The sequence below is a fragment of the Mauremys reevesii genome, linkage group 2 (assembly GCF_016161935.1).
Source record: "Mauremys reevesii isolate NIE-2019 linkage group 2, ASM1616193v1, whole genome shotgun sequence".
In the NCBI taxonomy this organism is placed as follows: Eukaryota; Metazoa; Chordata; order Testudines; family Geoemydidae; genus Mauremys; species Mauremys reevesii.
Window position 1 is genome coordinate 113,546,626 of NC_052624.1, and position 26,919 is coordinate 113,573,544.

General features: G+C 38.8%; 1 protein-coding gene across 4 annotated transcripts in view; it reads left to right on the top strand.

Annotated features, from left to right (window-relative positions):
* Positions 1-24,627, top strand: part of TRIP13 (thyroid hormone receptor interactor 13) — a 42,827-nt gene extending 18,200 nt beyond the window's left edge. For 3 of the 4 annotated variants that reach the window (XM_039523395.1, XM_039523393.1, XM_039523394.1), the window contains exons 4-14: positions 1,652-1,781; positions 3,538-3,593; positions 9,437-9,527; positions 12,530-12,602; positions 13,741-13,804; positions 13,996-14,082; positions 18,190-18,296; positions 20,491-20,644; positions 21,207-21,319; positions 22,547-22,616; positions 23,217-24,627. In XM_039523395.1, coding sequence (XP_039379329.1) covers positions 1,652-1,781; positions 3,538-3,593; positions 9,437-9,527; positions 12,530-12,602; positions 13,741-13,804; positions 13,996-14,082; positions 18,190-18,296; positions 20,491-20,644; positions 21,207-21,319; positions 22,547-22,616; positions 23,217-23,312 — 1,041 coding nt within the window. In that variant the 3' untranslated portion in view covers positions 23,313-24,627. Of the gene's footprint in view, positions 1-1,651; positions 1,782-3,537; positions 3,594-9,436; positions 9,528-12,529; positions 12,603-13,740; positions 13,805-13,995; positions 14,083-18,189; positions 18,297-20,490; positions 20,659-21,206; positions 21,320-22,546; positions 22,617-23,216 lie in introns of those variants that run through there. The other variant, XR_005593819.1, reaches the window with a different exon arrangement.
* The last annotated feature ends 2,292 nt before the right edge of the window (positions 24,628-26,919 follow it).

The following is a 26,919-nucleotide window of genomic DNA, read 5'->3' on the forward strand; positions in this document are numbered from 1 at the left end:
TTCCCTGATATTCTTGGTGGCTGTCTTTGGGTGCAAAATTCATTTAACTACTTGAAACTATAGTTCGGTCCTTTCAGAATATGGAAAGTGATAGTTCTGCATTGTCTGATGCCAAGAATGAGTTCCTAAATACTAAGAAACATTTGTGAAAAGGCTGAACACAGTCCATTTGCAAAAACTGAAGAGAAAGATAATGGACAAAATAATACCATGGAAAATATCAAGTGATCACTTGCACACATCAATGCTGCCTACGTGCTTGAGCCCGGACCTTTCTGATAACTAATTTGATTCAGCTTGTGACCTCATAGTGGCTATTGCAAATTTTAAAGGATATACAAATGAACAGATCTGACAGAGGCAGCAAATTATAAAGCATGAAGCAACATGTTCAGTCATAAAACAATGTAGAGTACAATACCAGCTGTTGAATCAAAACCACTTGCTTTATCATGGTGAAAAGGGTTGTGTCCTTGCACTGTAGTTACCATGGCAAAATTTACATCACTTCTGTGCACTAAATAAAAATGGTCAGCTTGGGGAATCGTCCATTCAAAAATCAGAAATAGACTGAAGACTTCCACTGCTGGGAAGCTAGTTACTGTCACTAAGATTAGAGAAGACAATTGCAGGTGAAAAATTCAGTCAGTATTCGTCAGATTAAGAGGGAGATACTGATGAATTTGATGATGATGATGACGACAAAGATATAGATGAAGCAGTTGAAGCTGATAAAGAAAAAGATAATGTAAAGCGAGATGCTGCCTACCTAAGTTTATTAAAAATAACTTTTGAGAGTTTTTCTGTTTAATTTCATTTTTTCGCTTTTAACTGTTAAGTCTTGAATAAAGTTCACATTTAAATGCTAACCTAACGTTGATTAAAAAGGTAATTATTTTTTCATTAATGAACTTCATTTAATTTTCACATTTTTCTTAGTTAAAATAACTGAATTAAGTATTTTTTTGTAATTGGGCATAAGTATCCATCTAAAGGTAAGCCCATTGTTGCCTATCTTTTTTTGTTACTATTCTAATAAATTAGTGCTTTGATAAATATTTGACTAATTGACAATTGGCCAGTGATTTTTAGACCAGTAAAACGCCCAGCCACATGAATCCCTCAAAAGTAAACTTCAGAATTCAGGTTGAAAGTGATTGTTTTCTTCAGACAGGCCACTTCTTGATGATTTCATTGAAGAGCTGAATGAATGTTTAGAAGAGTTTCATGGGCAATAGACATTCTAAGATATTTGTTCCAGAGAGCTCTGCAGTTTCTAGTTATTTTGATAAATAGTAGAAATGTGGACTGTTCCATCTCCCATCTACCACATTCAAAGCCACTGAATGAATTGAAATAATGTAAGATGCACAGAAGGTGCATAAATACCATCTCATTCTTAGTATGATTTATTGGTGGTGGTGGTGGTGGTGGGAATAATCAGACTAAAATTCAATCACTGGTTCTAAAAATATACAGCTCTTTACCCAAAAACCTCAGATTGCTTCTGTTTTTAACCCAATTCTTTTCTTTTTCTAAAAAGAGAACTTATTTATTACAAGCTACCAAAAATTAGTTATTTGACTGACTTATCAACTTACTTACTACTTATATCAACTTATTAAAGCTGACTTTTTTCTATCCATTGTAGCCCATTAACTTGAGCAAATGCAATCTCTCGATTCATATTTTTCATCTGAATGACGAAGGACCAAGCACTGAAAATCTAGAGGAAGAGAATGAGAATATTGTTGCAGCCAACCACTGGGTGCTGCCTACAGGTACTCTTCTTTTGGTAGCCAGCTGGGGTGGTTAGTGGGAGGTCCAGAGGAAAATCTGTGAATGGGAGGGGACGTTGTTGTTTGACTGTAGCTATAAGGCTGCTTGTTAAAGGTAATCCCTATATGGGATGAAGCTTGGTTCCCAACAGGTGTGAGGAAGCAATGAATTGATAAAAAGTTTTGTTACTCATCTCTTTTTTGACTGAAGCAATGCAAAAGATTCTGGGATATGGCACACAATTCTGAAGGACTAGGAGGTGGAGGAAGTAAATGTTTTTGTGGCCATGAGTGGTCATGGTGTAAATGAATGGAAATGAAAATGCGTGGTCTAAATGAATATTTGTTACAAGAACATTTCACAGACTAAAAGTCTTTTCCTCTAGTACATTCTAATTAACTTTTGGGCACCTATTCTTGCTCGTACAATTAATATCCTATGTATTCACACTCTTCTCTCACTGTATATAGTGGACATAGGCAATATTAAATGGTGGTGTAATTAAGGACTCTCAGGATGGGAGGCTTAATGAAAATATGGCTCATGTTAAGATCTGTTGGAGAGTTCTGACAGGCATCCAAATGACTGAAAATGAATAATGCATTGAATTCTTACTCTGGAAAAGTGAGGATCAGAGCCAGTAATTGGATCAGACAGGCATTATCCCATCTTGTCAAGTCATTCATTTAAGAAAGAAAAAAAAAACTGGGAGGAGGAGAGGAGTGTAGGGGCCTTGTTCCCAAAATAGGAATAAGATTTGCCCCGGATGTATTGAAATAGGGCCTGATCCTCTCTGCTACTACCATGTCTTCAGGGGAACCAGACTGGGCACTCTTAGGTGGAAGGGAGGGAAACAGCAGTTCCATGGCATTCTCTCCCTTTGACCAATTCTGTAGAAAACCTGAATATACCACATAGTTTGAGCTACACTTTTTGGGAAGGGTTATGGATGGGAAGGTGGCTGTTCATTTTGACATCATTTTGCCATGTAAGATAATATATTAGGGTGGTTCTTTCCCAGCCAACTTCTCAGCTTTCAGTTCCTACCTATGAAAATCTACTGCTATGATTAAGAGGAAACCCTGCTTTTAAAACCTTTTTAGTTTCCTTTCTGAAAGCTCTGAAACTTATTTATCAGATTTTAATTTTCCTATTTAAAAAAAACACATCACATAAATACGAACCAAAATCAAAAGTTGATTTTCACTTATTTTCTACAACTCCTTGTTTTTTCTACCTTTCTCTCTTACATGCCGACAATAGTTTGTAAAAAAAAAAATTGAATTATAAAACTGGCCTTTTAATAAACAAATGTCCTGGCTTTCAATGGATTTTACTCTTAGCAAACTTGGCATCTCACTTTCACGTTTTTAACATGGAAAATAAAATGATTGGGAACAAATTCTATTCAATTAATTTTTTCCTACCTATAGGTAAATGTTACTGAAAGTTGAAACCAGTAAATAATCTAACCCATACTTACAGTTGTTGACCAAATAGTAGTATGCGATAGAAGTTGTAAAACTCTCTGATTCACTAATGAGTAGAGAACTTTCCTTTCAGGGCAACAATTTTATTGTTCAAAATTGTCTGCTGTTTGTTCCATATCTTTAATTATGGTTGAGCATTTTTCTTATTGCAGAAAATCTGTCATCATTATAATGCACTGTTTAGATAACAGATCACTGTGTTTAAGTGAGAGTTCTTAGTTATTAATGAAATAGAATCATACATAATGGCTATAATATTGTTTTTCAGTTGAATTCCATGGTCTTTGGGAGAGCCTTGTGTATGACACTGAAGTAAAATCGCATGTAAGTTGAATGAATAACCCCTCAGTCGACAAGGAGGTCTTGACAGGTAGCCTGTAGAAAGTGTTGCAGCTTGGGGAGAAACAATCTTCAGAAATGAAACTTATTTTACATGGAATTTTATAAAGCCTTATTAAACTTTTGTGTTTGAGGAAAAGTATGCTTTTTAATTACCTTGTTAGTATATTTCTAGTCAGCTAAAATGAAGACAGAACTTTGCATAATGAGGTTTTTTTTTTCAGTTTTCTTAATATATTTTACACAACAAAACTTTCTGGTAATCTCTGGATAAAAATAGATCAAAATGGGTATATTAAATGATGCAACTAAATAAGAGTTGTTTAGCAGCCCTGTGCACTTGCATCTTGCATTGACTTCTGCAAAAGTGGTAGGTACAGTACTCTCAACTTCTGAAAAATAGGCACCCAGCATAAATTACTTTATTTCCAGGTACCCAAACTCAAATTTTGCCCATAACACTTCATACAAAATAAAACTTTTTGTTTTACATTTTATGTGAATAAAAGGAGATTCTGAGGGATTATGACTTAGCATATTCTTGGAAGCTGTATTGTGGACTGTAGTAACAGCTCCGTTGTTTGGCTTCATTGTTGGAATTGTATTCATATCTTGGGTGAAAGCAAACTAAAACTCATTAATTTTACCTTTTGTAGTTTGAATTTGGTCTGCAAAGTTTAATGATGATATCATGTAAACGTTACAGAAATTACATAGCCCAATTGAATTTTCCATAACATTTCATGATGATACACTGTCATATTAACTATTTAAAGCTCAGACTTTTAAAAAATGTTTGACAGTCATATTTTTTGAACTACTCTAGCTGACAAAACACAGCCTCAAGAAACTTTGAATTCTTTCATTGTGTCTACAGGGGGGGTTAGGTCAACCTAACTGTTGCAAAAGGTGTGAAATTATTCATAGCCCTTGAGTGATGTCGTTAGTTTGACCTAATTTTTAAGTCTAGACTAGGATTAAGACATCTGTGTGCCTATTCTCTAATGCATTTCTTCATTAATGGTCCCCTGACCGTGAATTGTAGGAACTGAAGTCGGCTGGAGCAGCAACATCTCCAGTAATGAAATAAAATATCTTACAAGGGAGAAGCTCTTAGAGCAGAGTTAGTAGCTGTTAGGGCTGTCGATTAATGTCAGTTAACTCATGCGATTAACTCAAAAAAATTAATCACTGTTTTAATTGCACTGTTAAACAATAGATACCAATTGACATTTATTAAATATTTTGGATGTTTTTCTGCATTTTCATATATATTCTATTCTGTGTTGTAATTGAATTCAAAGTGTGTATTATTTTTGATTACAAAGATTTGCACCGTAAAAATGATAAAAGTAATAGTATTTTTTAGTTTACTTCAGAAAGTACGGTAGTGCAATGTCTTTGTCATGAAAGTGCATGTTAAAATTATAGATTTTTTTTGTTACCTAACTGCACTCAAAACCAAAACAATGTAAAACTTTAGAGCCCACAAGTCCGCTCAATCCTACTTCTTGTTCAGCCAGTTGCTAAGACAAACAAGCTTGTTTGCGTTTACAGGAGATAATTATGCCATCTTCTTATTTACAGTGTCACCAGAAAGTGAGAACAGACATTTGCATGGCACTTTTGTAGCCGGCATTGCAAGATACTTACATACCTGATATGCTAAACATTCGTATGACCCTTCATGCTTCGGCCACCATTGCAGGGGACATGATTCCATATTGATGATGCTTGTTAAAACAAGAATGTGTTAATTAAATTTGTAACTGAACTCCTTGGGGGAGAATTGTATGTCTCCTATTCTGTTTTACCCGCATTCTGCCATATATTTCATGTTATAGCAATCTTGGATGATGATTGGCATATGTTGTTCGTTTGACAAAATGCAAAGAAGGTACCAGTGTGAGATTTCTAAGGATAGATACAGCACTCGACCCAAGGTTTTAGAATCTGAAGTGCCTTCCAAAATCTGAGAGGGATGAAGTATGGATCATGCTTTCAGAAGTCTTAAAAGAGCAACACTCTGATGTGGAAACTACAGAACCCAAATCACCAAAAAAGAAAATCAACCTTTGGCTGGTGGCATCTAACTCAGAAAATGAACATGCATCGGTCCATACTGCTTTGTATTGTTATCCGGCAGAACCTGTCATGAGAATGGACACATGTCTCATGGATTGGTTGTTGAAACATGAAGGGACATATGAATCTTTAGCTCATCTGGCACACAAATATCTTGCAACGCCGGCTGCCACAGTGCCATGCGAATTCCTGTTCTCACTTTCAGGTGACATTGTAAACAAGAGACAGGCAGCATTATCTCCTGCAATTGTAAACAAACTTGTTTGAGTGATTGGCTGAACAAGAAGTAGGACTGAGTGGACTTTCAGGCTTTAAAATTTTATGTTGTTTTAGTTTTGAATGCGGTTTTTTGTGCATAATTCTCCATTTGTAAGTTCAACTCTCATGATAGAGATTGCACTCCAGTACTTGTATTAGGTGAATTGAAAAATACTATTTCTTTTGTTTTTTTATAGTGTAAATACTTGTATTAAAAATAAAGAGAGCACTGTACGCTTTATTCTGTGTTGTAATTGAAATCAATATATTTGAAAATGTAGAAAACATCCAAAAATATTTAAATAAATGGTATTCTGTTATTGTTTAACAATGCAATCTTTTTTTTTTTTATCACAATTGGTTTTTGTTTAATCACTTGATAGCCCTAGTAGCTACGCTATTTAGAAGAAATCTTCAGCTGGGGTGAGAGGGTAGGGAAGGCTGATGGCCATTGTACTGATGAGTTCAGGTTAGGAGAGCCTGTGTCTCCGAGTCAGCCATAGGGCCGTATACCTTACTGCCTAGTCTGCTTGCTTCTTAACTCTTTCCCCTGTAATAACACACCACCCCTGCTTTCCCATAAACTCAGCACAGAACAAGTGGTCTGATGAATTTTCCTGCTCTCAAACAAAATAGTGATTTTTAGCAGATGTGAGAGCTGCTTTGGTAACATAGCTCATAGCTCCACTTTTCAGGGGACTTTAAATCTTCTCCCTCTACTTGCCCTGTTCAAGGCAGTCCATACTAATGAAAAGCAACATGGGGCAAGACTGGGTTAGGAAGGGGTTGAAAATTTAACATCATATAAAACTATTAATGCCCTCTAGACCATTGAAAGGTTTGCAACTTATCTTATGTGTGACTAATTTTTCCTGTTTTTCTAGAGGGTGAACTGGAAAAACAGTGGAAATTTGACAGACTCATAGTCTGGCTTAGTAACAAGAAACTTTGAGTGCAGTTTTCAACCTCTTGGTTCCTCATCTCATCTCATGAAAAAACAACTTTAGGGAGGAGTTGAAAATTCCAGTAAACGTCCATTATTGAGGCTGGTGCTGTGTGTAACAAACGTCTGGTTTGCTGTGAGGGGGTTCTCCAGTAAGTCACACCATTAGTGTTCACCCAAATAATTCCAAATGTGTCCCATGGTAATACACCCCTACCTTTTTGATGGCTTCCCAGTACCTGAGAGATGTGCTTAGAATAGCAGATCTCCACACAAGCAGTTGCCCCTTTTCCTGTGCTTCCTCAGATGCTTGTAAAACAACAAAACCTTGAGCTACAGAGCATGCTCATTGGGACAATGGTAACAATTAGATGTTTAACTATAGAATTATTGGCACTAAGTGAATCACTTTTTAAAAAAAAATGCTTATTAATACTTTTCAAAAAGAAAAACTTAAATATTTTCACAATTAAGTGAACCAGTCCATGGGTAACAAAACAGCATGTTAATAACATTTCAAATTGTCTTAGTTCCTGAGGAAAAGTGGAAATGTTTTTTTAAGACCTTATGCAGTTTCATTTAGAAACTACACAGTGTAAATAAACATATTAAAAGTATTTGTCTTATAGAATTGTCTTCTGGGGGCTTGTTCACTTTTGGTAATGTCCCTTCTCTCTGCTATTGGGTCATCAATTGATTGTTCTTCTTATCCAGAGTGAAAATAATTCTAAAATCTTATGGTTTCTCCTTGACCCAATTCAGGCTACCCCTCCTGGGTTTTTTCCTGCTGCATGCACTTCCTGTTGGTGACAGCTATTCACTTCTGAAATGACAATAGTTTTAATCTATTTTAAAAATAGCCTGTTGCATAGTAGGTGAACTGTAAACTGATATACTGAAAATAACAATAGGCACATGGACCAAACACTACATTGAAAAATAAATACTACATTATTATTAGTAAGAAGAGAGAAACTAAATAATAACCATCAAACTGAACTTAACATCTAGAAAAAGATTATTTTGCCTTTACATGCCTATTTAAACTACGGATAGATGAATTGAAACTACTTCTCAGTATTGCAAAACTAAAACACTTTGAAAAGCTGGAAAATATGAACAGTACTACTGTGTAGTTACAGAAATTCATAAAGATACTCCTGTTCCTCCACACACTCCAATTTTAGAAAAGGAGTCCCTAAGAGAACTGTTGCAGAATAACAATATTTAGGGTGACCAGACAGCAAGTGTGAAAAATCGGGACGGGGGTGGGGGGTAATAGGAGCCTATATAAGAAAAAGACCCAAAAAATCAAGAGTGAAAAGACATCTCAAGAATTAATATGTAATATGTGTTAAGAACATTTTCAAGTTCTCATAGACCTTTTTTGTTCTGTATAATGGCTGTACCTACAGGACTTATGGCATGCAATATTGCAGGAATGTTACATTGACTTCTTAGTGAAAATTTAACAAAAACAAAAAATTGAGATATAGCAATAGAAATTAAAATATAGTATTGGGTATTCCTATTCTAATTATAGATGAAGTCAGTATAGAGTCAAGCTTCTTATCCTTCAGGCAGGAAACTAAAAACTGAGGACAGTATTCTTTTTGGAAGCAAACATTCTTTTGTCTGGATAATTCCTACTATTTACATTTGTCCTGGGTAAAGCAATTTACCAATTGCTTACAGTAGCAAATAAACAGTTCCATAGGAAGTAAAGAAAAATTGACTGGAAATATTTATATATGATGGACTTATCAGTGTATATCAGAAGATACAGCATATGGTTAAACGTCAAATAGCATCAGGCATTATGACTAAGAAAAATATACATCTAGAACATCTGAAAGTAAATATAATATGGTTATGATTGAAGCAGCTCTGTCATTATTCCAGACCAGCAACAAAATCCAGTTTTTCATGTCAAAAATTAAATCATAAATACAAAAAGAGCAATGACAAGATTTCATCTAAAACATAGATTGGACAGCAACCCATTTTCAGAGTGTATGATGCAAGTAGTGGGTTTTTTTTGTTTTTTTTTTAAAGAGAGTTTATATCAAATTTGACAGTATAGAACAATACCACCAATTAAACACAGGTTCAATTGCATATCTTACGAGACCTTTTGGTAATTGGGAATCCATTTCCGATATCTGTAGTCTATGCCATTTCCAATAATATTGGTAAAAATATTTTCAGAGGGAACTATGCTTATTGTATCTAGAGTAAAGTAAACGTCAGCTTGAGAAACAAAAGCAGACCAGAATTTAATTTAAAAATGTATTTTCAAACCTCATTTAACAATGGTTGGTATCAAAGAGAGAAAAATATATAAAAGAAGAAAAAAGGAAAATAAATAGTACTAAGATAAGTAGAGGTGGTCAAAAATGCAGCTTCAATGGGGCCTAAACATTTGCCTTGCTCTATGCACTTCTTCCATAGTAGTGATGATGTTGTTGTGTTATGTTCTCTCATTAGTAATCCTGTTATAGTATGTGTGTTAACTGTTCTTTCCCTCCTCTTCTTGAACTAGCTACTTGACTATGTGATGACAACTTTACTGTTTTCTGACAAAAATGTTGACAGCAACCTGATATCCTGGAACAGAGTTGTCTTGCTGCATGGTAAAGATTACAACTTCTAAATAAAGAGTAAATGTATTGATAATGAAGCCATTCTCTTGACTAAGCTGTACTGCACTTCTGTGTGGTAGAATGTGGGTTCCTTTTCTCACTGGTTCTTTCCCCAAATTACCAGTAATGGAAGCAATCCCCCAACCTTTCAAAATAACCAAGTGATAACTAATATTAAACAGATTAAATTGATTGTTTAATAAACTAAGCTGTATAATTACCTCCAAATACAATGGTAACCATTATATTTTCAATTGTTAAGTGAATACTTATTGTGGTGTTTCTTGTATAACATACAAGATGGTTTTTGGACCATCACTTAGTTGCTTTGGAAGGAATTATGCCATAAACAGGATTATGACTTCAGCTGAACCAGTATGTACCAAGTGGCAGTCCAGAATGAGCTTCTGTGACCAATAGATGTTCTTAATGGAAATGCTAATTAGTGGACATTCACTTAACCTTAGTAGAGCTACCATGAGATTTTATAATAAATAGAGCAAATTTAATAGAGAGCTCTCTTCTCTGGGTTTATTTATAGGTCTAAATATAAAACGTCGTTGAAAGGTGCAAAATGATTTTAAAAGGAGAATTGGATCCTTTATATTGCTGGAATACTTGAGTCATAATGGATTTGTTTAAATATATATCAGAGGGGTAGCTGTGTTAGTCTGGTTCTGTAGAAGCAGCAAAGAAGGAGGAGAAACTGGTTCTGTAATTGGCAAGCCATTCACAGTCTTTGTTTAATCTTGAGCTAATGGTGTCAAATTTGCAGATGAACTGGAGCTCAGCAGTTTCTCTTTGAAGTCTGGTCCTAAAGTTTTTTTGCTGCAGGATGGCCACCTTAAGATCTGCTATTGTGTGTCCAGGGAGGTTGAAGTGTTCTCCTACAGGTTTTTGTATATTGCCATTCCTAATATCTGATTTGTGTCCATTTATCCTTTTCCTTAGAGACTGTCCAGTTTGGCCGATGTACATAGCAGAGGGGCATTGCTGGCATATGATGGCATATATTACATTGGTGGACGTGCAGGTGAATGAACCGGTGATGGTGTGGCTGATCTGGTTAGGTCCTGTGATGGTGTCGCTGGTGTAGATATGTGGGCAGAGTTGGCATCGAGGTTTGTTGCATGGATTGGTTCCTGAGCTAGAGTTACTATGGTGCGGTGTGCAGTTGCTGGTGAGAATATGCTTCAGGTTGGCAGGTTGTCTGTGGGCGAGGACTGGCCTGCCACCCAAGGCCTGTGAAAGTGTGGGATCATTGTCCAGGATGGGTTGTAGATCCCTGATGATGCGTTGGAGGGGTTTTAGCTGGGGACTGTATGTGATGGCCAGTGGAGTCCTGTTGGTTTCTTTCGTGGGTTTGTCTTGCAGTAGGAGGCTTCTGGGTACACGTCTGGCTCTGTTGATTTGTTTCCTTATTTCCTTGTGGGGGTGTTGTAGTTTTGAGAATGCTTGGTGGAGATTTTGTAGGTGTTGGTTTCTGTCTGAGGGATTAGAGCAGATGTGGTTGTACCTCAGTGGTTGGCTGTAGACAATGGATCTTGTGGTGTGTCCGGGATGGAAGCTGGAGGCATGAAGGTAGGCATACCGACCGCTAGAAAGAAACCAACAGGACTCCACTGGCCATCACATCATCTTCAAATTTGACACCAGCTCAGGATTAAACAAAGACTGTGAATGGCTTGCCAATTACAGAACCAGTTTCTCCTCCCTTGGTTTTCACACCTCAACTGCTAGAACAGGGCCTCATCCTCCCTGATTGATCTAACCTCGTTATCTCTAGCTTGCTTCTTGCTTGCTTATATATACCTGCCCCTGGAAATTTCCACTACTTGCATCCGAAGAAGTGGGTATTCACCCACGAAAGCTCATGCTGCAAAACGTCTGTTAGTCTATAAGGTGCCACAGGATTCTTTGCTGCTTAAATATATATGTTAGAATAGGAAAAAAGCTAAGAATATCAGAATCTGAAGGTGCGGGTTTTTTGTTTTGTTTTTAATGTAGCCACATTACAACTACAACATTGACTTTGTGACCCATTGGGAGCACTGTCATCTTAGCTGGTTACAAATAACAGTTAAGTTAGTGTCCACATATGAACTTCTTTGACAATCTTTGCATATTCACACTTCCCAGGCTAATTAAGCATGTTTGTATTGGTCCATTCTTAGAAAATCTGGGCAGCTATCCTGGAGGGGGTGGAGTGCCCGAAGGGCAAACCCACAGTGTGTCATCAGTTGCACATTGGGCAGGGCGCTCTGTGATGTCTTAACGTACAGATTGCTGGAAGGAAGGGAGGGACTGGCCAAATGCAGGCATGTTTAGCATTTCTGTCTATACAGTAGAAAACAAATATGCTCAATCAGGTGCAGGAAGACAACAATATGCCGTCTTAAGCTAACAATCTACATTATTTACCAAAAAAACCCACAACACTGCTTGGGCAGTCTTACTGGTGGGAATGCTTGCATACGAGGGAGGGTGCAGGCATTTTAACCACCATACTGTCTGGGTGTGCTCCAAGCAGGGTTAGATGGCATAGTAATAAAACACCTACTCCCAGTGTATAGGAGTGCTTTCACTGTTACAGTTAGTGGAGCTGCATCAGTGGTAATGCAGTTCTGATAGATTTTAAAAATAATGTTAGTGCACAGGGAGAAATGCTGTTAGCTGCCATGGTTACTGAGAGTTTAACCATCTGTGTGTGCGCAGACCATGTTTAGAGGAAACCGTGCAAGTAACTGGTTACAATCTCCATTAAAAGATGCAGGGTAGACAGGGTGCAATTCTAGCACTAATGAAGATTTGGACACATTGAACAATCTGTATAACTGTTCAGATTGGCAGCTATGGTAATATAGTGTGTTTATTTTATACTGTCAAATGTAATTAGTGCTGTTTTTGGAATTCAGTAGCTAAGGAGATGTCAGGCCATTTTATCTAGTATGTGTTCCTATGTAAATTGTTATATGGATATGGTTTGAATATAGGTCCTCCAGGAACTGGTAAAACTTCACTCTGCAAAGCATTGGCTCAGAAGCTGACCATTAGACTTTCATACAGGTAATTTTTGTTAATATTTTGGTTTAAAATACAGTTTACTTTGTTAAACATCTGTAACCCATTAAGGGTGCCTAAAATCTGCCACCAAGTATGGCAGGTTTTCTTTCAGGCACAGATTAGGTGCTGAGTGTTGTTCCTTATGTAGCATCCCTGGCTTGTTGAATGGCAAATGCTCACATTTGTCATATCGTATACTGAAGACACTGGGCCCAATTCACCAATGCCTTTTATTGTAGGCAGCTACTTACACCAGTGGATGTCAAACACTACACATTTAGAATGATAGTGTATTATGCCTACTTTGCACACTCGTAAACTACTACAGAAGGTGAAGAGCCAGGCTGAATCAGGCCCACTGTTTTTTTTTGCATACAAAATAGCCCACATCTTTAATAATTAAACAAACAGCTTTTAGAATTAGACATATATTTGTTTTGTGTGGTTTGTCTTATAGCTCAACACATCCTCCCTTACTCATCTTTTATATTCAGACAGACAAGTAATAACAGTCAATTTAACATTGGAAATCTTAGTAAACTAGGTAACTTAATATTTTATAAATATTGTTCAATTATAAATCATTATTACTCTAAGTAATGCAGTTTTTCTCACATAAGTGTGTAATAGATATGGATTATATACTCTTACACTGAAATATTAACACATTTAATTCTAGGGTCAGCAATACATAATTTAGCATTCCTGGCAATGTCTTAAGAACTGATGAGAATTAGCTTGATACTTGTATTACTTTGGACTGTAAGCAATTACCAGAAAATAAGAATGAGATTACTGGCATGGTAATCTATACCTGAATTGTGCCTAAATAGAAGCAAGTGTCAAATCTTAGATTTCTTTGACAAAATATTTGTGGAGAAGATTAAGAGCAATCATATGCTGACATAAAACTGAGATAGAAATTTAGTTTGCAATAGTTACATTTTATATTCAGATACTTGCTTTAGTAATTACAAAGCACTAATGTTGAAAGAATTCTGACTGTTATGCTATGATGCCACTGTTCACAAAATTCTTTTTTTAAATATTGAGGATGTAAGTTGTAGTTATTGATTCCTTTGCAATCAACAGTAGAATTAATTTTACAATATAATTGTTGATGATTTCTCCCATATTTTAGGTACAGGTATGGACAGTTAATTGAGATAAACAGTCATAGCCTCTTCTCTAAGTGGTTTTCTGAGGTAGGTGTTATCTAATGCATTACACAATTTTAGCTTTGTGGTACAGATAAGCAAAATTTACTATGGTCTGCAATAGGTGTATCAGTTCTGGGAACCAACTTATATGTAGATACAATTAGAGTTGTAAATAATAAACTAAGACTTGGAAAACTATGTAAAAATAGTCTAATATATTTGTATTTTCTTTTCAGAGTGGCAAACTTGTAACCAAGATGTTCCAGAAGATTCAAGAGTTAATTGACGATAAAGATGCTCTTGTATTTGTACTGATTGATGAGGTATGATTTCAGTGACATTAAGATGTGCAATTCCTTTAATTTATGGGAAACTAAACTGGAATAAAAGATGATCACTTACATTTTTAGAGAAAATATAGAAGCATATTATGGCCTTGGCTATACTTGCAAGTTAGAGTGCATTAAATCAGCCCTGGGCGCCTTAACGCCTGAGGTGTTCACGCTGTCAAGGCACTGAGAGTGCCTGGACTCTGCAGCTGGCACGCTCCTGGTAATCCACCTCCACAAGAAGCATTGAGCTTGCTGCGCCCTGGCTGAAATGCCCAGGTGTCAGTGTGGACGATGTGTTGCATTACTGCGCTGTGATTGGGATCCGGAAAAGTCCCATAATCCCTTGAAGTCAAGTGGCCACCCTGGTCATTGTTTTAAACTCGGAGGCAGGCATGTGAATATCCCCTTTCAAAGCTCCGTTTCTGACAACCAGCATGCCTACCTACTCCGGGACAAAGCAAACCATTACTGTGGAATGCTGCTGCTGCCGAGGCAGGCGTGTGCGGGAGTTTGGGGGCTGATGTCAGGGTTTCCCCCTGCTTCTGTCTGAACTTACAAGACAGCATGCTGACACACTCTCTGCCTCCCAAAACACACTCTCTCTCCCCCCACATACACACAACACACTCCCTGTCACACTCCGACCCCTCATTTGGAAAGCACGCTGCAGCCACTTGCACACTGGGATAGTTACCACTATGCTGTGCTCTCTGTGGCATTGCAAGAGCTGCTAATGTGGCCATGCCACTGCGCTTGCAGCTGACAGTGTAAACACATGGCAGTGTTTTCCCTGCTGCAGTCTCTGAAGGGTGGTTTAACTCCTGGCACGCTACATCTGCAAGTGTAGCCATGCCCTGTGTGGCTCTGCTGTGAGTAATCTAATTATATTTAACTGTGTGTGTAAGAGTGGTAGAAGATATTTGAATTGCATCATTATAGTAAAGTGAGAAAAATGTAGTTTGAATTCTCAGACAAAAATTTCCAGCTGCAGATGGAAGGGAAAGGGAAGTTCAGCTTCCTGTATAGGGCTCTGCTTTTGGTGGCTTGCTCCCTGAACACTTTGACATGTACATATTGTAGCATTTTCTAAACGTTGAGCCCTAGTTTTGTCTTACCAGTAAGAGAAGAATTTAGTAATAGAGCTCATGGAAATTGTGGATTTAATGTGGTCTCTTAATCTGGTTTCACTATGAGATTTAGCTCACTACCTACATGACCTTTGGATAGACTTCTTATACGGGCAACTTAAGAGTTTGTGCCTTATTAGAACTTTATACTATTGAAGTCACATTCCTAAAGAATGTTTGCTTATCTGTTCAATTTACTGATTAGTCTAATACTCAGAATCATCACTTTCTAAAAAGAAATGTTTTCTCTGTGGAACTGATAAAAGACTGTCTGAGGCCTGGTCTACACTACAAAGTTAGGTTAACATAAACTGCTTTGCATGTGTCCACACTTAAATTTGTTTCATGCTGATATAAGTTCCAGGGCTGCCCGGGGGGGGGGCAAGTGGGGCAGTTTGCCCCGGGTCCCACAGGAGGCCCCATGAGAATATAGTATTGCAACTTTTTTTAATGGAAGGGGCCCCCAAAATTGCTTTGCCCCAGATCCCCTGAATCCTCTGGGCGGCCCTGATAAGTTCTCTATTACGCCAACACCACCTCTCCAAGCACCACCTCTCAGCCATGGTCAATGTACTGAAGCTGATGTAGCATGAGTATAGACACTGTTACCTATGTCAGTCCTAACAGTCCTCCAGCAGCTGTTCCACCGTGCCTGACACTGACCACTGTGGTCACAATTATGAACTCTACTGCCAAAGGATCATGTACCAGAAGCCCAACCCCTTAAAACCTCATGAATTCTTGAAATGCCTTTTCCTGATTGTCCAGCTTGGTGAGCACACCTAGCAGATCTCCATTGTTGTGTGCAACTGCCCAGCTGACCATGCTGGCTATACACTCTAGACATACTCCTGCCTGGATTATTGAATCTCCTGGGCCTGTTAGGAAAAGAGGTTTTGCAAGCACAGCTATGGACCAGACATAGAAACATGGACATCTATGAGCAGATTGCACTGGGGATGCAGGAGACGGGGCACGACAGGTCAGAAGCAGTGCCATGCAAAGGTAAAGGAACTGTATCAGGCATATCAGAAGGCTAGGAAGGTCAACAGTCAATCTGGTGCCAAGCCACAAACCTGAGGCTTTTACAAGGAGCTGCTCGACATGCTTGGCCGAGACCCTCACTACCACCCTTCAGACCACTGGGGATACTTCTGAGGAGCCTGAATCATAGGTCCCTGGCATGAACAGTGAGGAGGAGGAGGAGGGACATGAGATGGGGGGGGGGGGGTCCAACTCTGCCACCAGACAGGATTTGTTTGAGACTCCACTGCAGTCCAGTCAGTCCCAGCAGTTGAGCATGGGTAAGCCTGATGTAGGAGAGGTAGCAGTACAACAAAGAGAGAGAACTTTTAATTCCTCTATGGAGTGAGGTGGGACAGCTATGTGTAGCAATTCGTTAATGTAAACAGGAATGTGCCTTGAATCCTCCTGAGATCTCGATGAAACTTTCATGGAGGTACTTGGCTGTCCTCTCACGGAGGTTTCTAGGGATAGCAGACTTATTGCTTCCTCTGCAATAGGACACTTTCCCGTGCCAGTTGGTGATAACTTCGGCAGACTCCATTCCAGTACACAGGCTAGCAGGCTATAGGCGGCTTTGGTACTCTTGTAGTAGCTGTGGTCTCTGAGCCTTTGTCAGGAGTAACATATCAGCTAAGATCACTGCTGCTTGTGGAAAGTGGTGCCAGTATTCATTGCTATTGCCCTATACTCAGTTTCATGCAACCAAGCAATTCCCTCCTCATTTCCCTCACCCCTAGTGGGCCACACTCACCATGGCTGGGGCTGTGAGTGGCGCTGTGCATGAGCACTCCCAAGAAGAAGTGTCAATAAGCAGGTCTTGTTTAAAACTTCAGGGGAGCAAGGCAAAGGAGTTCTGAATCTTAACTTTTGCTTTCTGTTGTGACTACACTGGCAATGGTATCTGTGTTTTTTGCTGTCTTTGTGGCCTTAAGGACACCTGAGACAGATAAAGAGCAGAAAGTTGAGGACTAGGGAAGACATGTTCAATGAGATCCTGCAAGCCATTGTTGCTGCATCAGACCATGAACAGAGGGCTTGGAGGATGACTATTACAGACTGTATGGAGAAGGAAAGAGCAAACAAGAGAGAGTCCCAACAGGAAAAGGAGGGATACACACCAGGACATAATGGGGCTTCTCCAGCAGCGAACACAAATGCTGCAGACTCTTGTGGACCTACAAGCTCGTCTCCCTTTGTAGTTCATAGAGAGCGACATTGCAGCATCTCCCTACACACACCCAACATTTCTTCTTGTATCTGGGGCCTCATCCCTGCTTCTGCCACTCCATGCTGAAGGGCATTAAGGATAATCACAGTTTCACATACACTGATATGTGAAAGCCACAGTTGCTGTATGTTAGGTAAAATGGACGTGAATGTTCTTTCCCCTTAATATATAAATGGAACAGAACTTAAGTTTTTAATATATTTGTTTTTAAATTGCACAGCTATTTCTTTGCTCTGGTTTTGTTTGAACAAAATTCTATTTGGAAAATAATTCATCTATTAGTTCACAACATACACTGCATAGTGCCCAGCAGTTCAGAAAGCACCCGCCTACTTGTTACCGTACAGTGTGACACAACTCACAGGATCAGTGACAAACATAAATGTACAGCAAGCACCTCAGAATTAATAGGTGTATTGACAGTGTTGTATTCATAGATGTACATCAAGCACTACTCTACACTCCCTGAAAGCAGTGATCTCCGCAGCCTCCTTTCCCACATTCTACCCAGACCTCCCTGTCAACAATCATCCTCCCTCTGTACAAGTTCCTATCCACAAAGAAAATTTTAGAGAAACTACTCCTGATGTCTGAGTAGATTCCCAGCAATTTGAAAATGTATTGCCTGGATCATTTCACCACCTCCTTATCCCAAAAGTGCATTATACCAGCTCTCTAACTCTAACCTTTTTTGTTTGGTTGGGTTTTTTTGGGCAGGTTGAAAGTCTCACAGCAGCTCGTAGTGCTTTCCGAGCAGGCACAGAGCCTTCAGATGCTATCCGTGTGGTGAATGCTGTATTGACACAAATAGATCAAATTAAAAGGTAACATTCATAGTAGCCATATTACCACAGCAAAAAAACCACTAGGAATTACCAAGTTGGGGTCTAATTTCAAAAATATTGAACATATGTAGATAAATGATTACAGATTCCAATATCTGGCTTTACGTAATTCTCATTTAGAACCTTAATCCAAAAATCTTTGACTGGTTAAATTGTGCTGAATTTTAAACTAGCCATGCCTACTAAGAAGAGGAGGAGTTGTGATGGACATACCTAAGTTAGTCATGGGAGTTAACTGTCTACCCACACTTTAAAGTTAAGAGAAATAACTTCTGTTTGATGATGGTGACAACTGCTGCTTTAACTGAGGAAAGGTGCCTTTTTTCTTGCTCTGAGACTTAGTCATTGGGTCATATTTTTGGATCCATAGTCGTTTCTGGTTGTAGATCTAAAAAAACAGCCATAGCCAAGAATGTTTTTTCAATATTTCTTTGGCAAGACAAAGAGATGTTGACCTTTCCTGATTGATGTAGACTTTACCCCACTTATTCTTGCCTTTGCCAGCTATAGATTGGTTTATTGCAATGCAATCTCTTTGAGATTGCTTTTGAGACCACTCGCAAGTCTGCTAGCGCCTGCTTATTTAGCAGCATGTCCCATATAGAGCATATTGCACCAGTACTCTTTGATTGCACTGGCTTTCAGTTAGTTCTCAGGGTTGGTTCACATTCCTGTATGGTTTGGGCCCTGCTATTGTAGAGATTGATTCTTATCCACACTCTGATTCAAAACCTGGGATGCTGACAGTCCCTAGATGTATATCTGGGAATAGGGCAACCTTGATTTGCTACTGAATCTTAGTTTGGGGCGGGGCCCTCTACCTAGGTCCACCACAGTCCAACTTTGAGCTTGAGGTCAAGGAACAAGTCCTATCAATACCTGCAGGATTTTTCTCACAGTGGCTTGAGTGGAAGGAGAGTCTTTCCTTTTGGTAGGGTCATTAATTTAAATAATTTTGACCTTACCCATTTAGATTTTGTTTCCTTGAGCTTATGAATAAATTTGAAGGAAAAAATTAATGGAAATGCGGAACATCTTGGGTGTTTGTATTGTGTGTTAGCCAAGTGAAGTATTTCAATATTATATTTTACTTGGGTTTAATAAAAACCGACATGCAAAATTTTAAAACACAAATTCTACGTTTGTGTGCATTCATGAGAAGTTGAGTAATTTTAATTATTATAATATAGTGCCTATTATAATCCATTTTTTGTTACTGTCTTACATGTGCAAGGCACCTTAAAACATGCTCAGGAGTGCTTAATTACTTTAAATTATTATTAATTACTTTAAATTCTTAAAAAATGCAAAGTGTTTTTGGGGGTACCTGCACTAATTCATGAGAAAGAAGGACAAAATATGCAGTAGCTAGTTTTCTTATTTCACTATTAACTTAAATAATTTAGTCAATGGGTTTTAGATTAATACGCTGAGAATTGTGTAAAGGTAGATATCTCTGGTCCATATTTCCTCAGCCTACCTGTGCTTTAGAAGTTCTGGCTGGGATGTGGAAGGAGCGTGGTACATGGAAGCAGCTGTCTTTCTTACCCAACAAATAAAAAACAAAATAAAAAAAATCTAAATACATTTTTATTAAGAAATTCACTGAAAGTGGGAATTCTTTGTGGTAAAAATTTTAACTAAAATATTACATAATTCTAAATTTTTTAAAAGTTCATTATTCAATGTGGAGGCAAATTAGGGTAATTGCCGTTGGACTAAAACAGAATATATGCTAGACAAAAAGTGCAAATTAAAAAGTCTTGATTTTTTTTCAAGTGAAATTAGTATTTATAAAAATAGGCCTGATTCAATAGTACTGGAAACTAAAGTCCGGTCCCTCAAGCACAAGACAATATGGGCAGCAGCAGTCCAAACTTCATCCCACCTGATTATACCTCAGTGCTATTTTGAAAGAGGCTCCTTTCCAGGCTAACATACAGTTCAGTCTGTACTGACAAAAGTGCTTTTGTGTGGAATATGTTCACTGTAAATTGAAACCTCCAAATCATTTCACTTAACATCTATCCAACAGTAACAAGTTGGCCACTTCTGATCTGGACCAAATTTACAGTCATGACATAGAAGAGAAACAGTCACTTTGCCATGCCTCGAGGGATGATTCTTATGTGTAAGTGATGGAAATGATTTCTCTTTTTTCTGTGTTTTAAAGGTATCCCAATGTTGTAATCTTGACTACTTCAAATATTACAGAGAAAATTGACACGGCCTTTGTAGACAGGGCTGATATAAAGCAATATATTGGACCTCCATCTGCTGCAGCAGTATTCAGAATATATTTTTCTTGCTTGGAAGAACTGATGAAGGTAAAATTTTGCAAGTAAGATTCTTAACTTAGATGTCCTATTTTAATAACTGCATAAATGCTAACGATAATAATACACAAATGTTATCTTATTTCTCCTTCTCGAGACCGCCTCTACTGAGCCACCCTGTAGTCCACACAGTCACACAACTTTTTAAAGCCGTATTTATAGACCAGGGGGCACATACAGACCCATTGCACTGACCACAGGTATAAATGCCACCCTTGGCCCCCATAATAGTTCCTCAATCTGTCTCTGCCAGCCAGTGTGGTAAATGAACCGTAACACACTCTGCTTTTCTGGTTCTGTGTTACTGCTGAAATCTGTAGGCAGTTAATAAATCATTTAAAATTAAGGGTTGAGCTAGGATTAGTTAGGGCAAGTTGTTTGACGGGTCCTTCTCTTAGCAGTGTAAAACGCACAGTATTTGTCACTGGAGTCAGTAGTTATTCTGAAAACATATAAAGAGCAGAACTGTTGAGTAAGAAGTTGCCATTTCATAGTCTCATTTCAGAATAGAACTGCAGTTGCTCCTTTCAAATATCATTTTTCTTTTTATTAGCGTCAGATAATATATCCTCGACAGCAGCTGCTGACACTCAGAGAGTTAGAGATGATTGGTTATGTAGAAAATAATGTGTCACGGCTGAGTCTCGTATTAAAAGAAATTGCAAGGTAAGATTTTAAGATTTATTGATTCATCCATTTTATGTACAAAGTGAGCAACTCTGCTCAAGTGTGTGTGTGTGTGTGTGCATGCGTGTAAAAGTAATTTGTGGAACTATTTCTAAAGGAGTTGGGTATATTAGCAACAGCTAGAGTTCTGAAACTTCCCAGTTTCTTAATTGTTGTTGCAAATTCTCAAATTTGGTCAATTGTAAAATTTTTCAGTGTCCAGTGAACATGGGAATTTTTTTTTTTGCAAGCACCATCTGCTTCTATCCTCCTGGATCTCAAAATGTATCAAAAATGTGCATGATCTTATGCCATCCCTGCCTCCTGCTTTGCTCTTTTAAGTTCCCATCAAATCCCTCCCTGGGCTAGTGAGGTGCCTAAAACTGTAGTGGCCACAGTTCAGCATGAACAGCTCTGGCCTTCATCCCATCTGAGGATGCTGAGAGATCTCAGTAGTTCACCAGGAGGTCACCTTTTGGAAGCACAAGTTAAGAAATGGGCAGAGGTGTGGGAGAGGAGGATTATGAATAGTTTTTTGCATTTACTTTGGTTTGATTTTTATTTGTTTTTTTGCTAAGAGGACTAATGGGACAGATTTCACCACAATGTGAAAATCTGTGGAATAATAAAAAGCAGATTATTGGTGTTTTCACTAAGTAATTTTTTTCTGATTTTTGTGGGGATCTTAACAGAGCTCAAACAAAATATCAGAGCAGTAAAAGAATTTGAAAGTGTACCCTTGCAGAAGGGTCAGAAAAGTCTTCCTTAAAGCAACAGTATATCCAGTATATAATTAATAGTGCCCTTTCAAACAGTGAACTATGGTGTTCAGAACACAGTAGACTTGTCTGGGTTATTCCATAAAATGATAGGCACAGTAACAGAAATTAGCATTAACAAACGACAGCCTATTGGTGTATGTCAATTGGGCATTTTTGAATAGCTCCCTGTGTGTGTGTATATATATGTGTGTATATATTTATTTATTTGTAAAAGTAATACCCATGAAAGTAAAATATTTTGTAGGATTGTTAGATATAACAGGAAAAGAATGAATGAAAGATTTGTATTTTCTCTCCCAGTGCTATATAGTGCTAACTAGCAGTAATGTGAGTTTCTCTGTAGAGAGATTCCTGGCAGAACCACAGAAAGCAAACCTCTTAATTTCTGGAAGGGAGACCTAGTATTTAGCAAAATAATAGTATGCACATCTCTGCTTCATTATAGGAAAAGTGAAGGACTTAGTGGCCGTGTCCTGAGGAAACTTCCTTTTCTAGCACATGCACTTTATATTCAAGTAAGTTTATTTTATTTTGCTTTTTATTTAGGTGTGTTGGGAAGCCACTTTTGTGGAAGCTCCTGAGTGGGCCTTTCTTTTTCTTTTTCTTTTTTTTTTTTTCTTTTTTTGGAAAAAAGAAACCCTCTTAATTTGAATTACATTGGGTCTGCTCCTGGCTGTACTGCAACCATTTTGTGCTACCTCATTATTTAAAAAGAGGTTAAGAGAAACTACATATTTGCAGGATTGATGTGGCCAGTAACTCCTATATCATGACACAACATCAATATTGCTTCTTTGTAACTTACTTTCCTTTAGTTGTTCTGTACGTTTTGATGTGGTCTGTCACATTTTTTTACAGTAATGTTGCTTGTTGGATTTTGGTGAGGTGAATTTAGTCATGATATTGATTAAACCTCAAAAATTTGCTCAGGTTGGCCTAGATTCCCCTGTGCTAACTGGTGCAGAATCCCATAGCTGTTGTACAGCATTTGGAAAATGCTAATAAATGTGGAGCTAATTTTTTTTTCTCCTCTCAGGTGTATTTGTCTGTAGAGCATTATGCCACCTACTGTTCTTTGAGACATTTGACAAAGATTTTTTCTTTTTCGCTTCCAGTGTCCTAACGTTACAATGGCAGTGTTTCTTCAGGCTCTTTCACTTGTAGTGGACAAACAATTTGAAGAAAGAAAGAAACTTGCAGACTGCTTTTGACATTCTGTTACTGTTCCACAACTGTCTAGTCTCTATGATGTGTTCCTTGTTACCACCGAAAACCACATTCTTCACCACACCCCACATACCTTTTGTTCCATGTATAAAGATTGACTCAATTTGGATTAAGAAACTCAGGTGATCTAGTATTTTTTCAAAAACTTGATTTGTAAATATCAAGAATGTTTACAGTGCACCTGTTCAAAAGCTTTATTTCAAACTCCAGTCTTGGATACACTTCAAAACTGTTTAATTTCTAGAATGACCTTTTTACTCCTCCTTGTAATTATTAAAAATGTTTATTTCAATTCTGTTTTGTTTCTTAACCATAAAAACTTTTATATATGTGTATTCAGCATTTGTTCTCTTTCAGTTTTAATTCTTTTTTTTAAATATAAAGAACGTAAATTGTCTGGTCTCTGGTTCTAATATGTAATGCAAAAATTTTTACTACTTAAATCTCTAAAAAATATGAATAGGAAAAATTTATGGGTAAGAGTTTTGAAAGCACTCAGTGGCAGCCTAACAGCTCACATTGAAACAGCCATTGAGTTTTACCATTGACTTCATGAGAACAGAGACAAAACTTTTGAAAATCCTACTCTATCTTAACGTTTTTTTAAGATCAAATATGGCAAGTTTTCATAGTTGTCTTCTAGAATTTTAGCCTTTATCAGTGCAAAGAAGCTAACTAAAGTACACTGTTTTTGCCAAAGACCACCTTGTGTAGAACTTACGCAGATAGCTGTTTATAAACATGTAAAGAATTTGTTTTATGTATCTAAATTACAAAATTTATGGGAAAGACATTTTGTTGTGCAAAAGGTAAGAAAAACATTGACTCTCTTTAGAAAGTGAAACAATATAAGAATTTTATTTGTTTACCTAGTCGCTACATGTAATCTCTAATACTACTTCAATAGAGAAAAAAGTTATTTTTTCAGTTAATTTTTTGTATTTGTCAACACTTAACCTGTTTCACCCAATGTCAGTTAATTTGTGTGCAACTTTCACATAACAGGTGGGACAGTAACATTTAAATAGGAAATTGGCCCAGGGAAACAAGGGTAGCTGTAGTACCTGGAAACTATTTTTAACTTTTTTAATTGACTAGATTTTAAGTTGACATTACCACTTTAACATACTTCATAACTACTGCTACCACAATATGGTTTAATGACTGTATGTCATTCATTTCTGTTTGTACATGTTTAATCAATGTTATACATTTCTCATGAGATGGATGAGTTACTCCATGGTCATGAATTGTTCATAATGTAAACTCTGCATTAAACAATTGTACAGAACTTTTCAACTCAGGCTATATAAGAATTCAAAGTTGACTTTTTTTTGTTGATTAATGAAGATCACTACCCAGCTCGGGGTCTTTTGCATTTTCACAGATCATTAAGCAGTCAGACTGCAGGAAGAAGTCCCCTCTCCATCCTGTAGTTACCTTTTGTCATCTCCCAAGCAGCTTTCTTACTCTCTACTTGGGCATTTCCCTCCGGGGTGGCTGTTGTAGATTTGTCAGTGCACCACATCTGCTTCAGTGTCCCTACATCTGGCTGGAGTCTCAGCCATCACTGCACTCTGTTCTGCTTCTGGGTCCCTGTTAAGGATAGGCAGAGAGCTTATTTCTCTGCTCGGGGCTTTAGAACACAGAAAATTTCCTTTCAAGTCAATAGGTCTTGTCCTTCTCCTGGCTAAGGAGGTAGTCTCATCACTTCTTGCCTCAGGTAGTTGTCTGTATACAGTAGGGATGTAACTTGTTTCATGCAGGAGGGAGTTGCCACCCCTCCCGGTTAGCCCATGAGGTAATGCAAGGCTCAGTTCTCTACCATTGCCCCATCACAGAACTGTCAATGAAAAACCATCAAAGACAACTGCAAACAATCAAAACCACTCTGGTTAAAAAAAAGAACATTATAACAGTTGGAATTCTTCTGTCTCTGAATAGACAAGACTGTTTCATTATAATGCAGATTGGGGAAAGGCACTTTGGATCCATTCATGGAGGAACCATCTTGTTGACGAGGGGTGTTTTCCATGAAATATTGGATCCTGGTCCCTGGGAAGCCAGCCAAGTCTGCAACTGACCTGGGGGAAACCTTCTTTATTAGATTACCTTTCCTATTAACAAGTGTAGGCCCTAGTTCACATTTTCTGATGTATATAGTTTTATTGTAATTATTGTATTGTTTCTATCACTAGGGTGACCAGATGTCCTATTTTTAAAAGGACAGTCCTGTATTTAAGCCCTCCTGCAGGTGTCCCAACATTTTCTTAAAAAGAGGCAAATTGTCCTGTATTTTCTGTCTTTCTTTCCCCCTGCTCCCCCCATCAGCACTGGCAGGTCCACCAACCACCCGCCCACCAGTAGTGAATGGGGGTCCTGTGGCTGCTGATGAGTGTGGGTGTAGAAGGGCGAAGACGCAGTGCGCAGGGCTGGCTGCTCTCTCTGCTGGTCCATCAGCGCAGCCTCCGCTGCATGCTGGCTGTCAAGCAGCAGAGCTCCATCCCCTGTCCTGTTTCCGGCCAGTGCTGGCTGCGAGCTGCTGAGGCTATTGTGTGTGGGAAGGCACCAGGCAGCAGACGGTTTCATATCGCCTCTGCTGCCCACCCATTATCCCTTTACGTGCTCCCCCTCTTGCTGGTCTTTCCCTGCTTTGGCCCCCCACCCCTGCTGTTCCTCTGTATTCTTCTCGCTTCCCGCCAGTGGGGCTTGTCCCACTCCCAGCGCTGTATGGAGAACCAGCCCCTGGGCAGAGCACTCAGCTCACTAACAGTTTGGCCAGGAGGCTCCTTCCTTCCCCAACTGCCTCTGGCTGGGACGGCACCCCAGGAAAGCCCACAACCCTCCAGCCTGGGGCACTGGCCAGGAGGAGTCGAGCCCTGTGTGTGCCAAAGCCCCGCACAGCGCTGGCACAGAGAAGCCTCTCCGCCCCTCAGCTAACTCTGGAGTGGCAAGGGGGCGGAAAGCTATTTTCCAGCCTGTTCCCACCCCAACCCTGCAGGCTCCACTGCAGTCCCCCAGGCAGAGGATTATCCTCTTCACCCATCCCTCTTCCCACCCTGGATCCTGCCCCCAGGGAGTACAGGGCTGCTCTGTCCCCACTCTCTGCTGAGCCACCTCTCTGGCCGGGTTTGCTGAAGCCCATGCAGTCAGGTTCCCTGGGCCCTGGTGCACAGCACAGTGCATCCTTAATGCTTAACCCCTTCTTGCTTGCTTAGTAGTACAGGGACAGAATGCCACTGGGTTATGTCAGTGGTCAGCAGCAGCCTGGAGGTGTTAGCTGCCTTTTGACACCGTGTGGGCAGGAAGGAACAAGCTGCTTCCAGCCACACAGGGTTTTTTTTTTTTTGGGGGGGGGCAGAGATGAGCTCTGCAATGACAGGGGGGCAGGTCATCCCTTCCCCCCCTCTTCCTTCCCTGCAGCTGGAAGCAGCTCCCGTTCCTTCCCTTCCACATAGAGCTGAAAGGCTGCTGCTGGCCACATTCTAGTGTTAATCCTGACAGAAATATGGGAAGCGGGGCATGTGATCCTGCGTGCCCTCCTTCACTTGTTGCCTTGGGAAGACATGGTGCCAGGTAACAGGAGAGGTG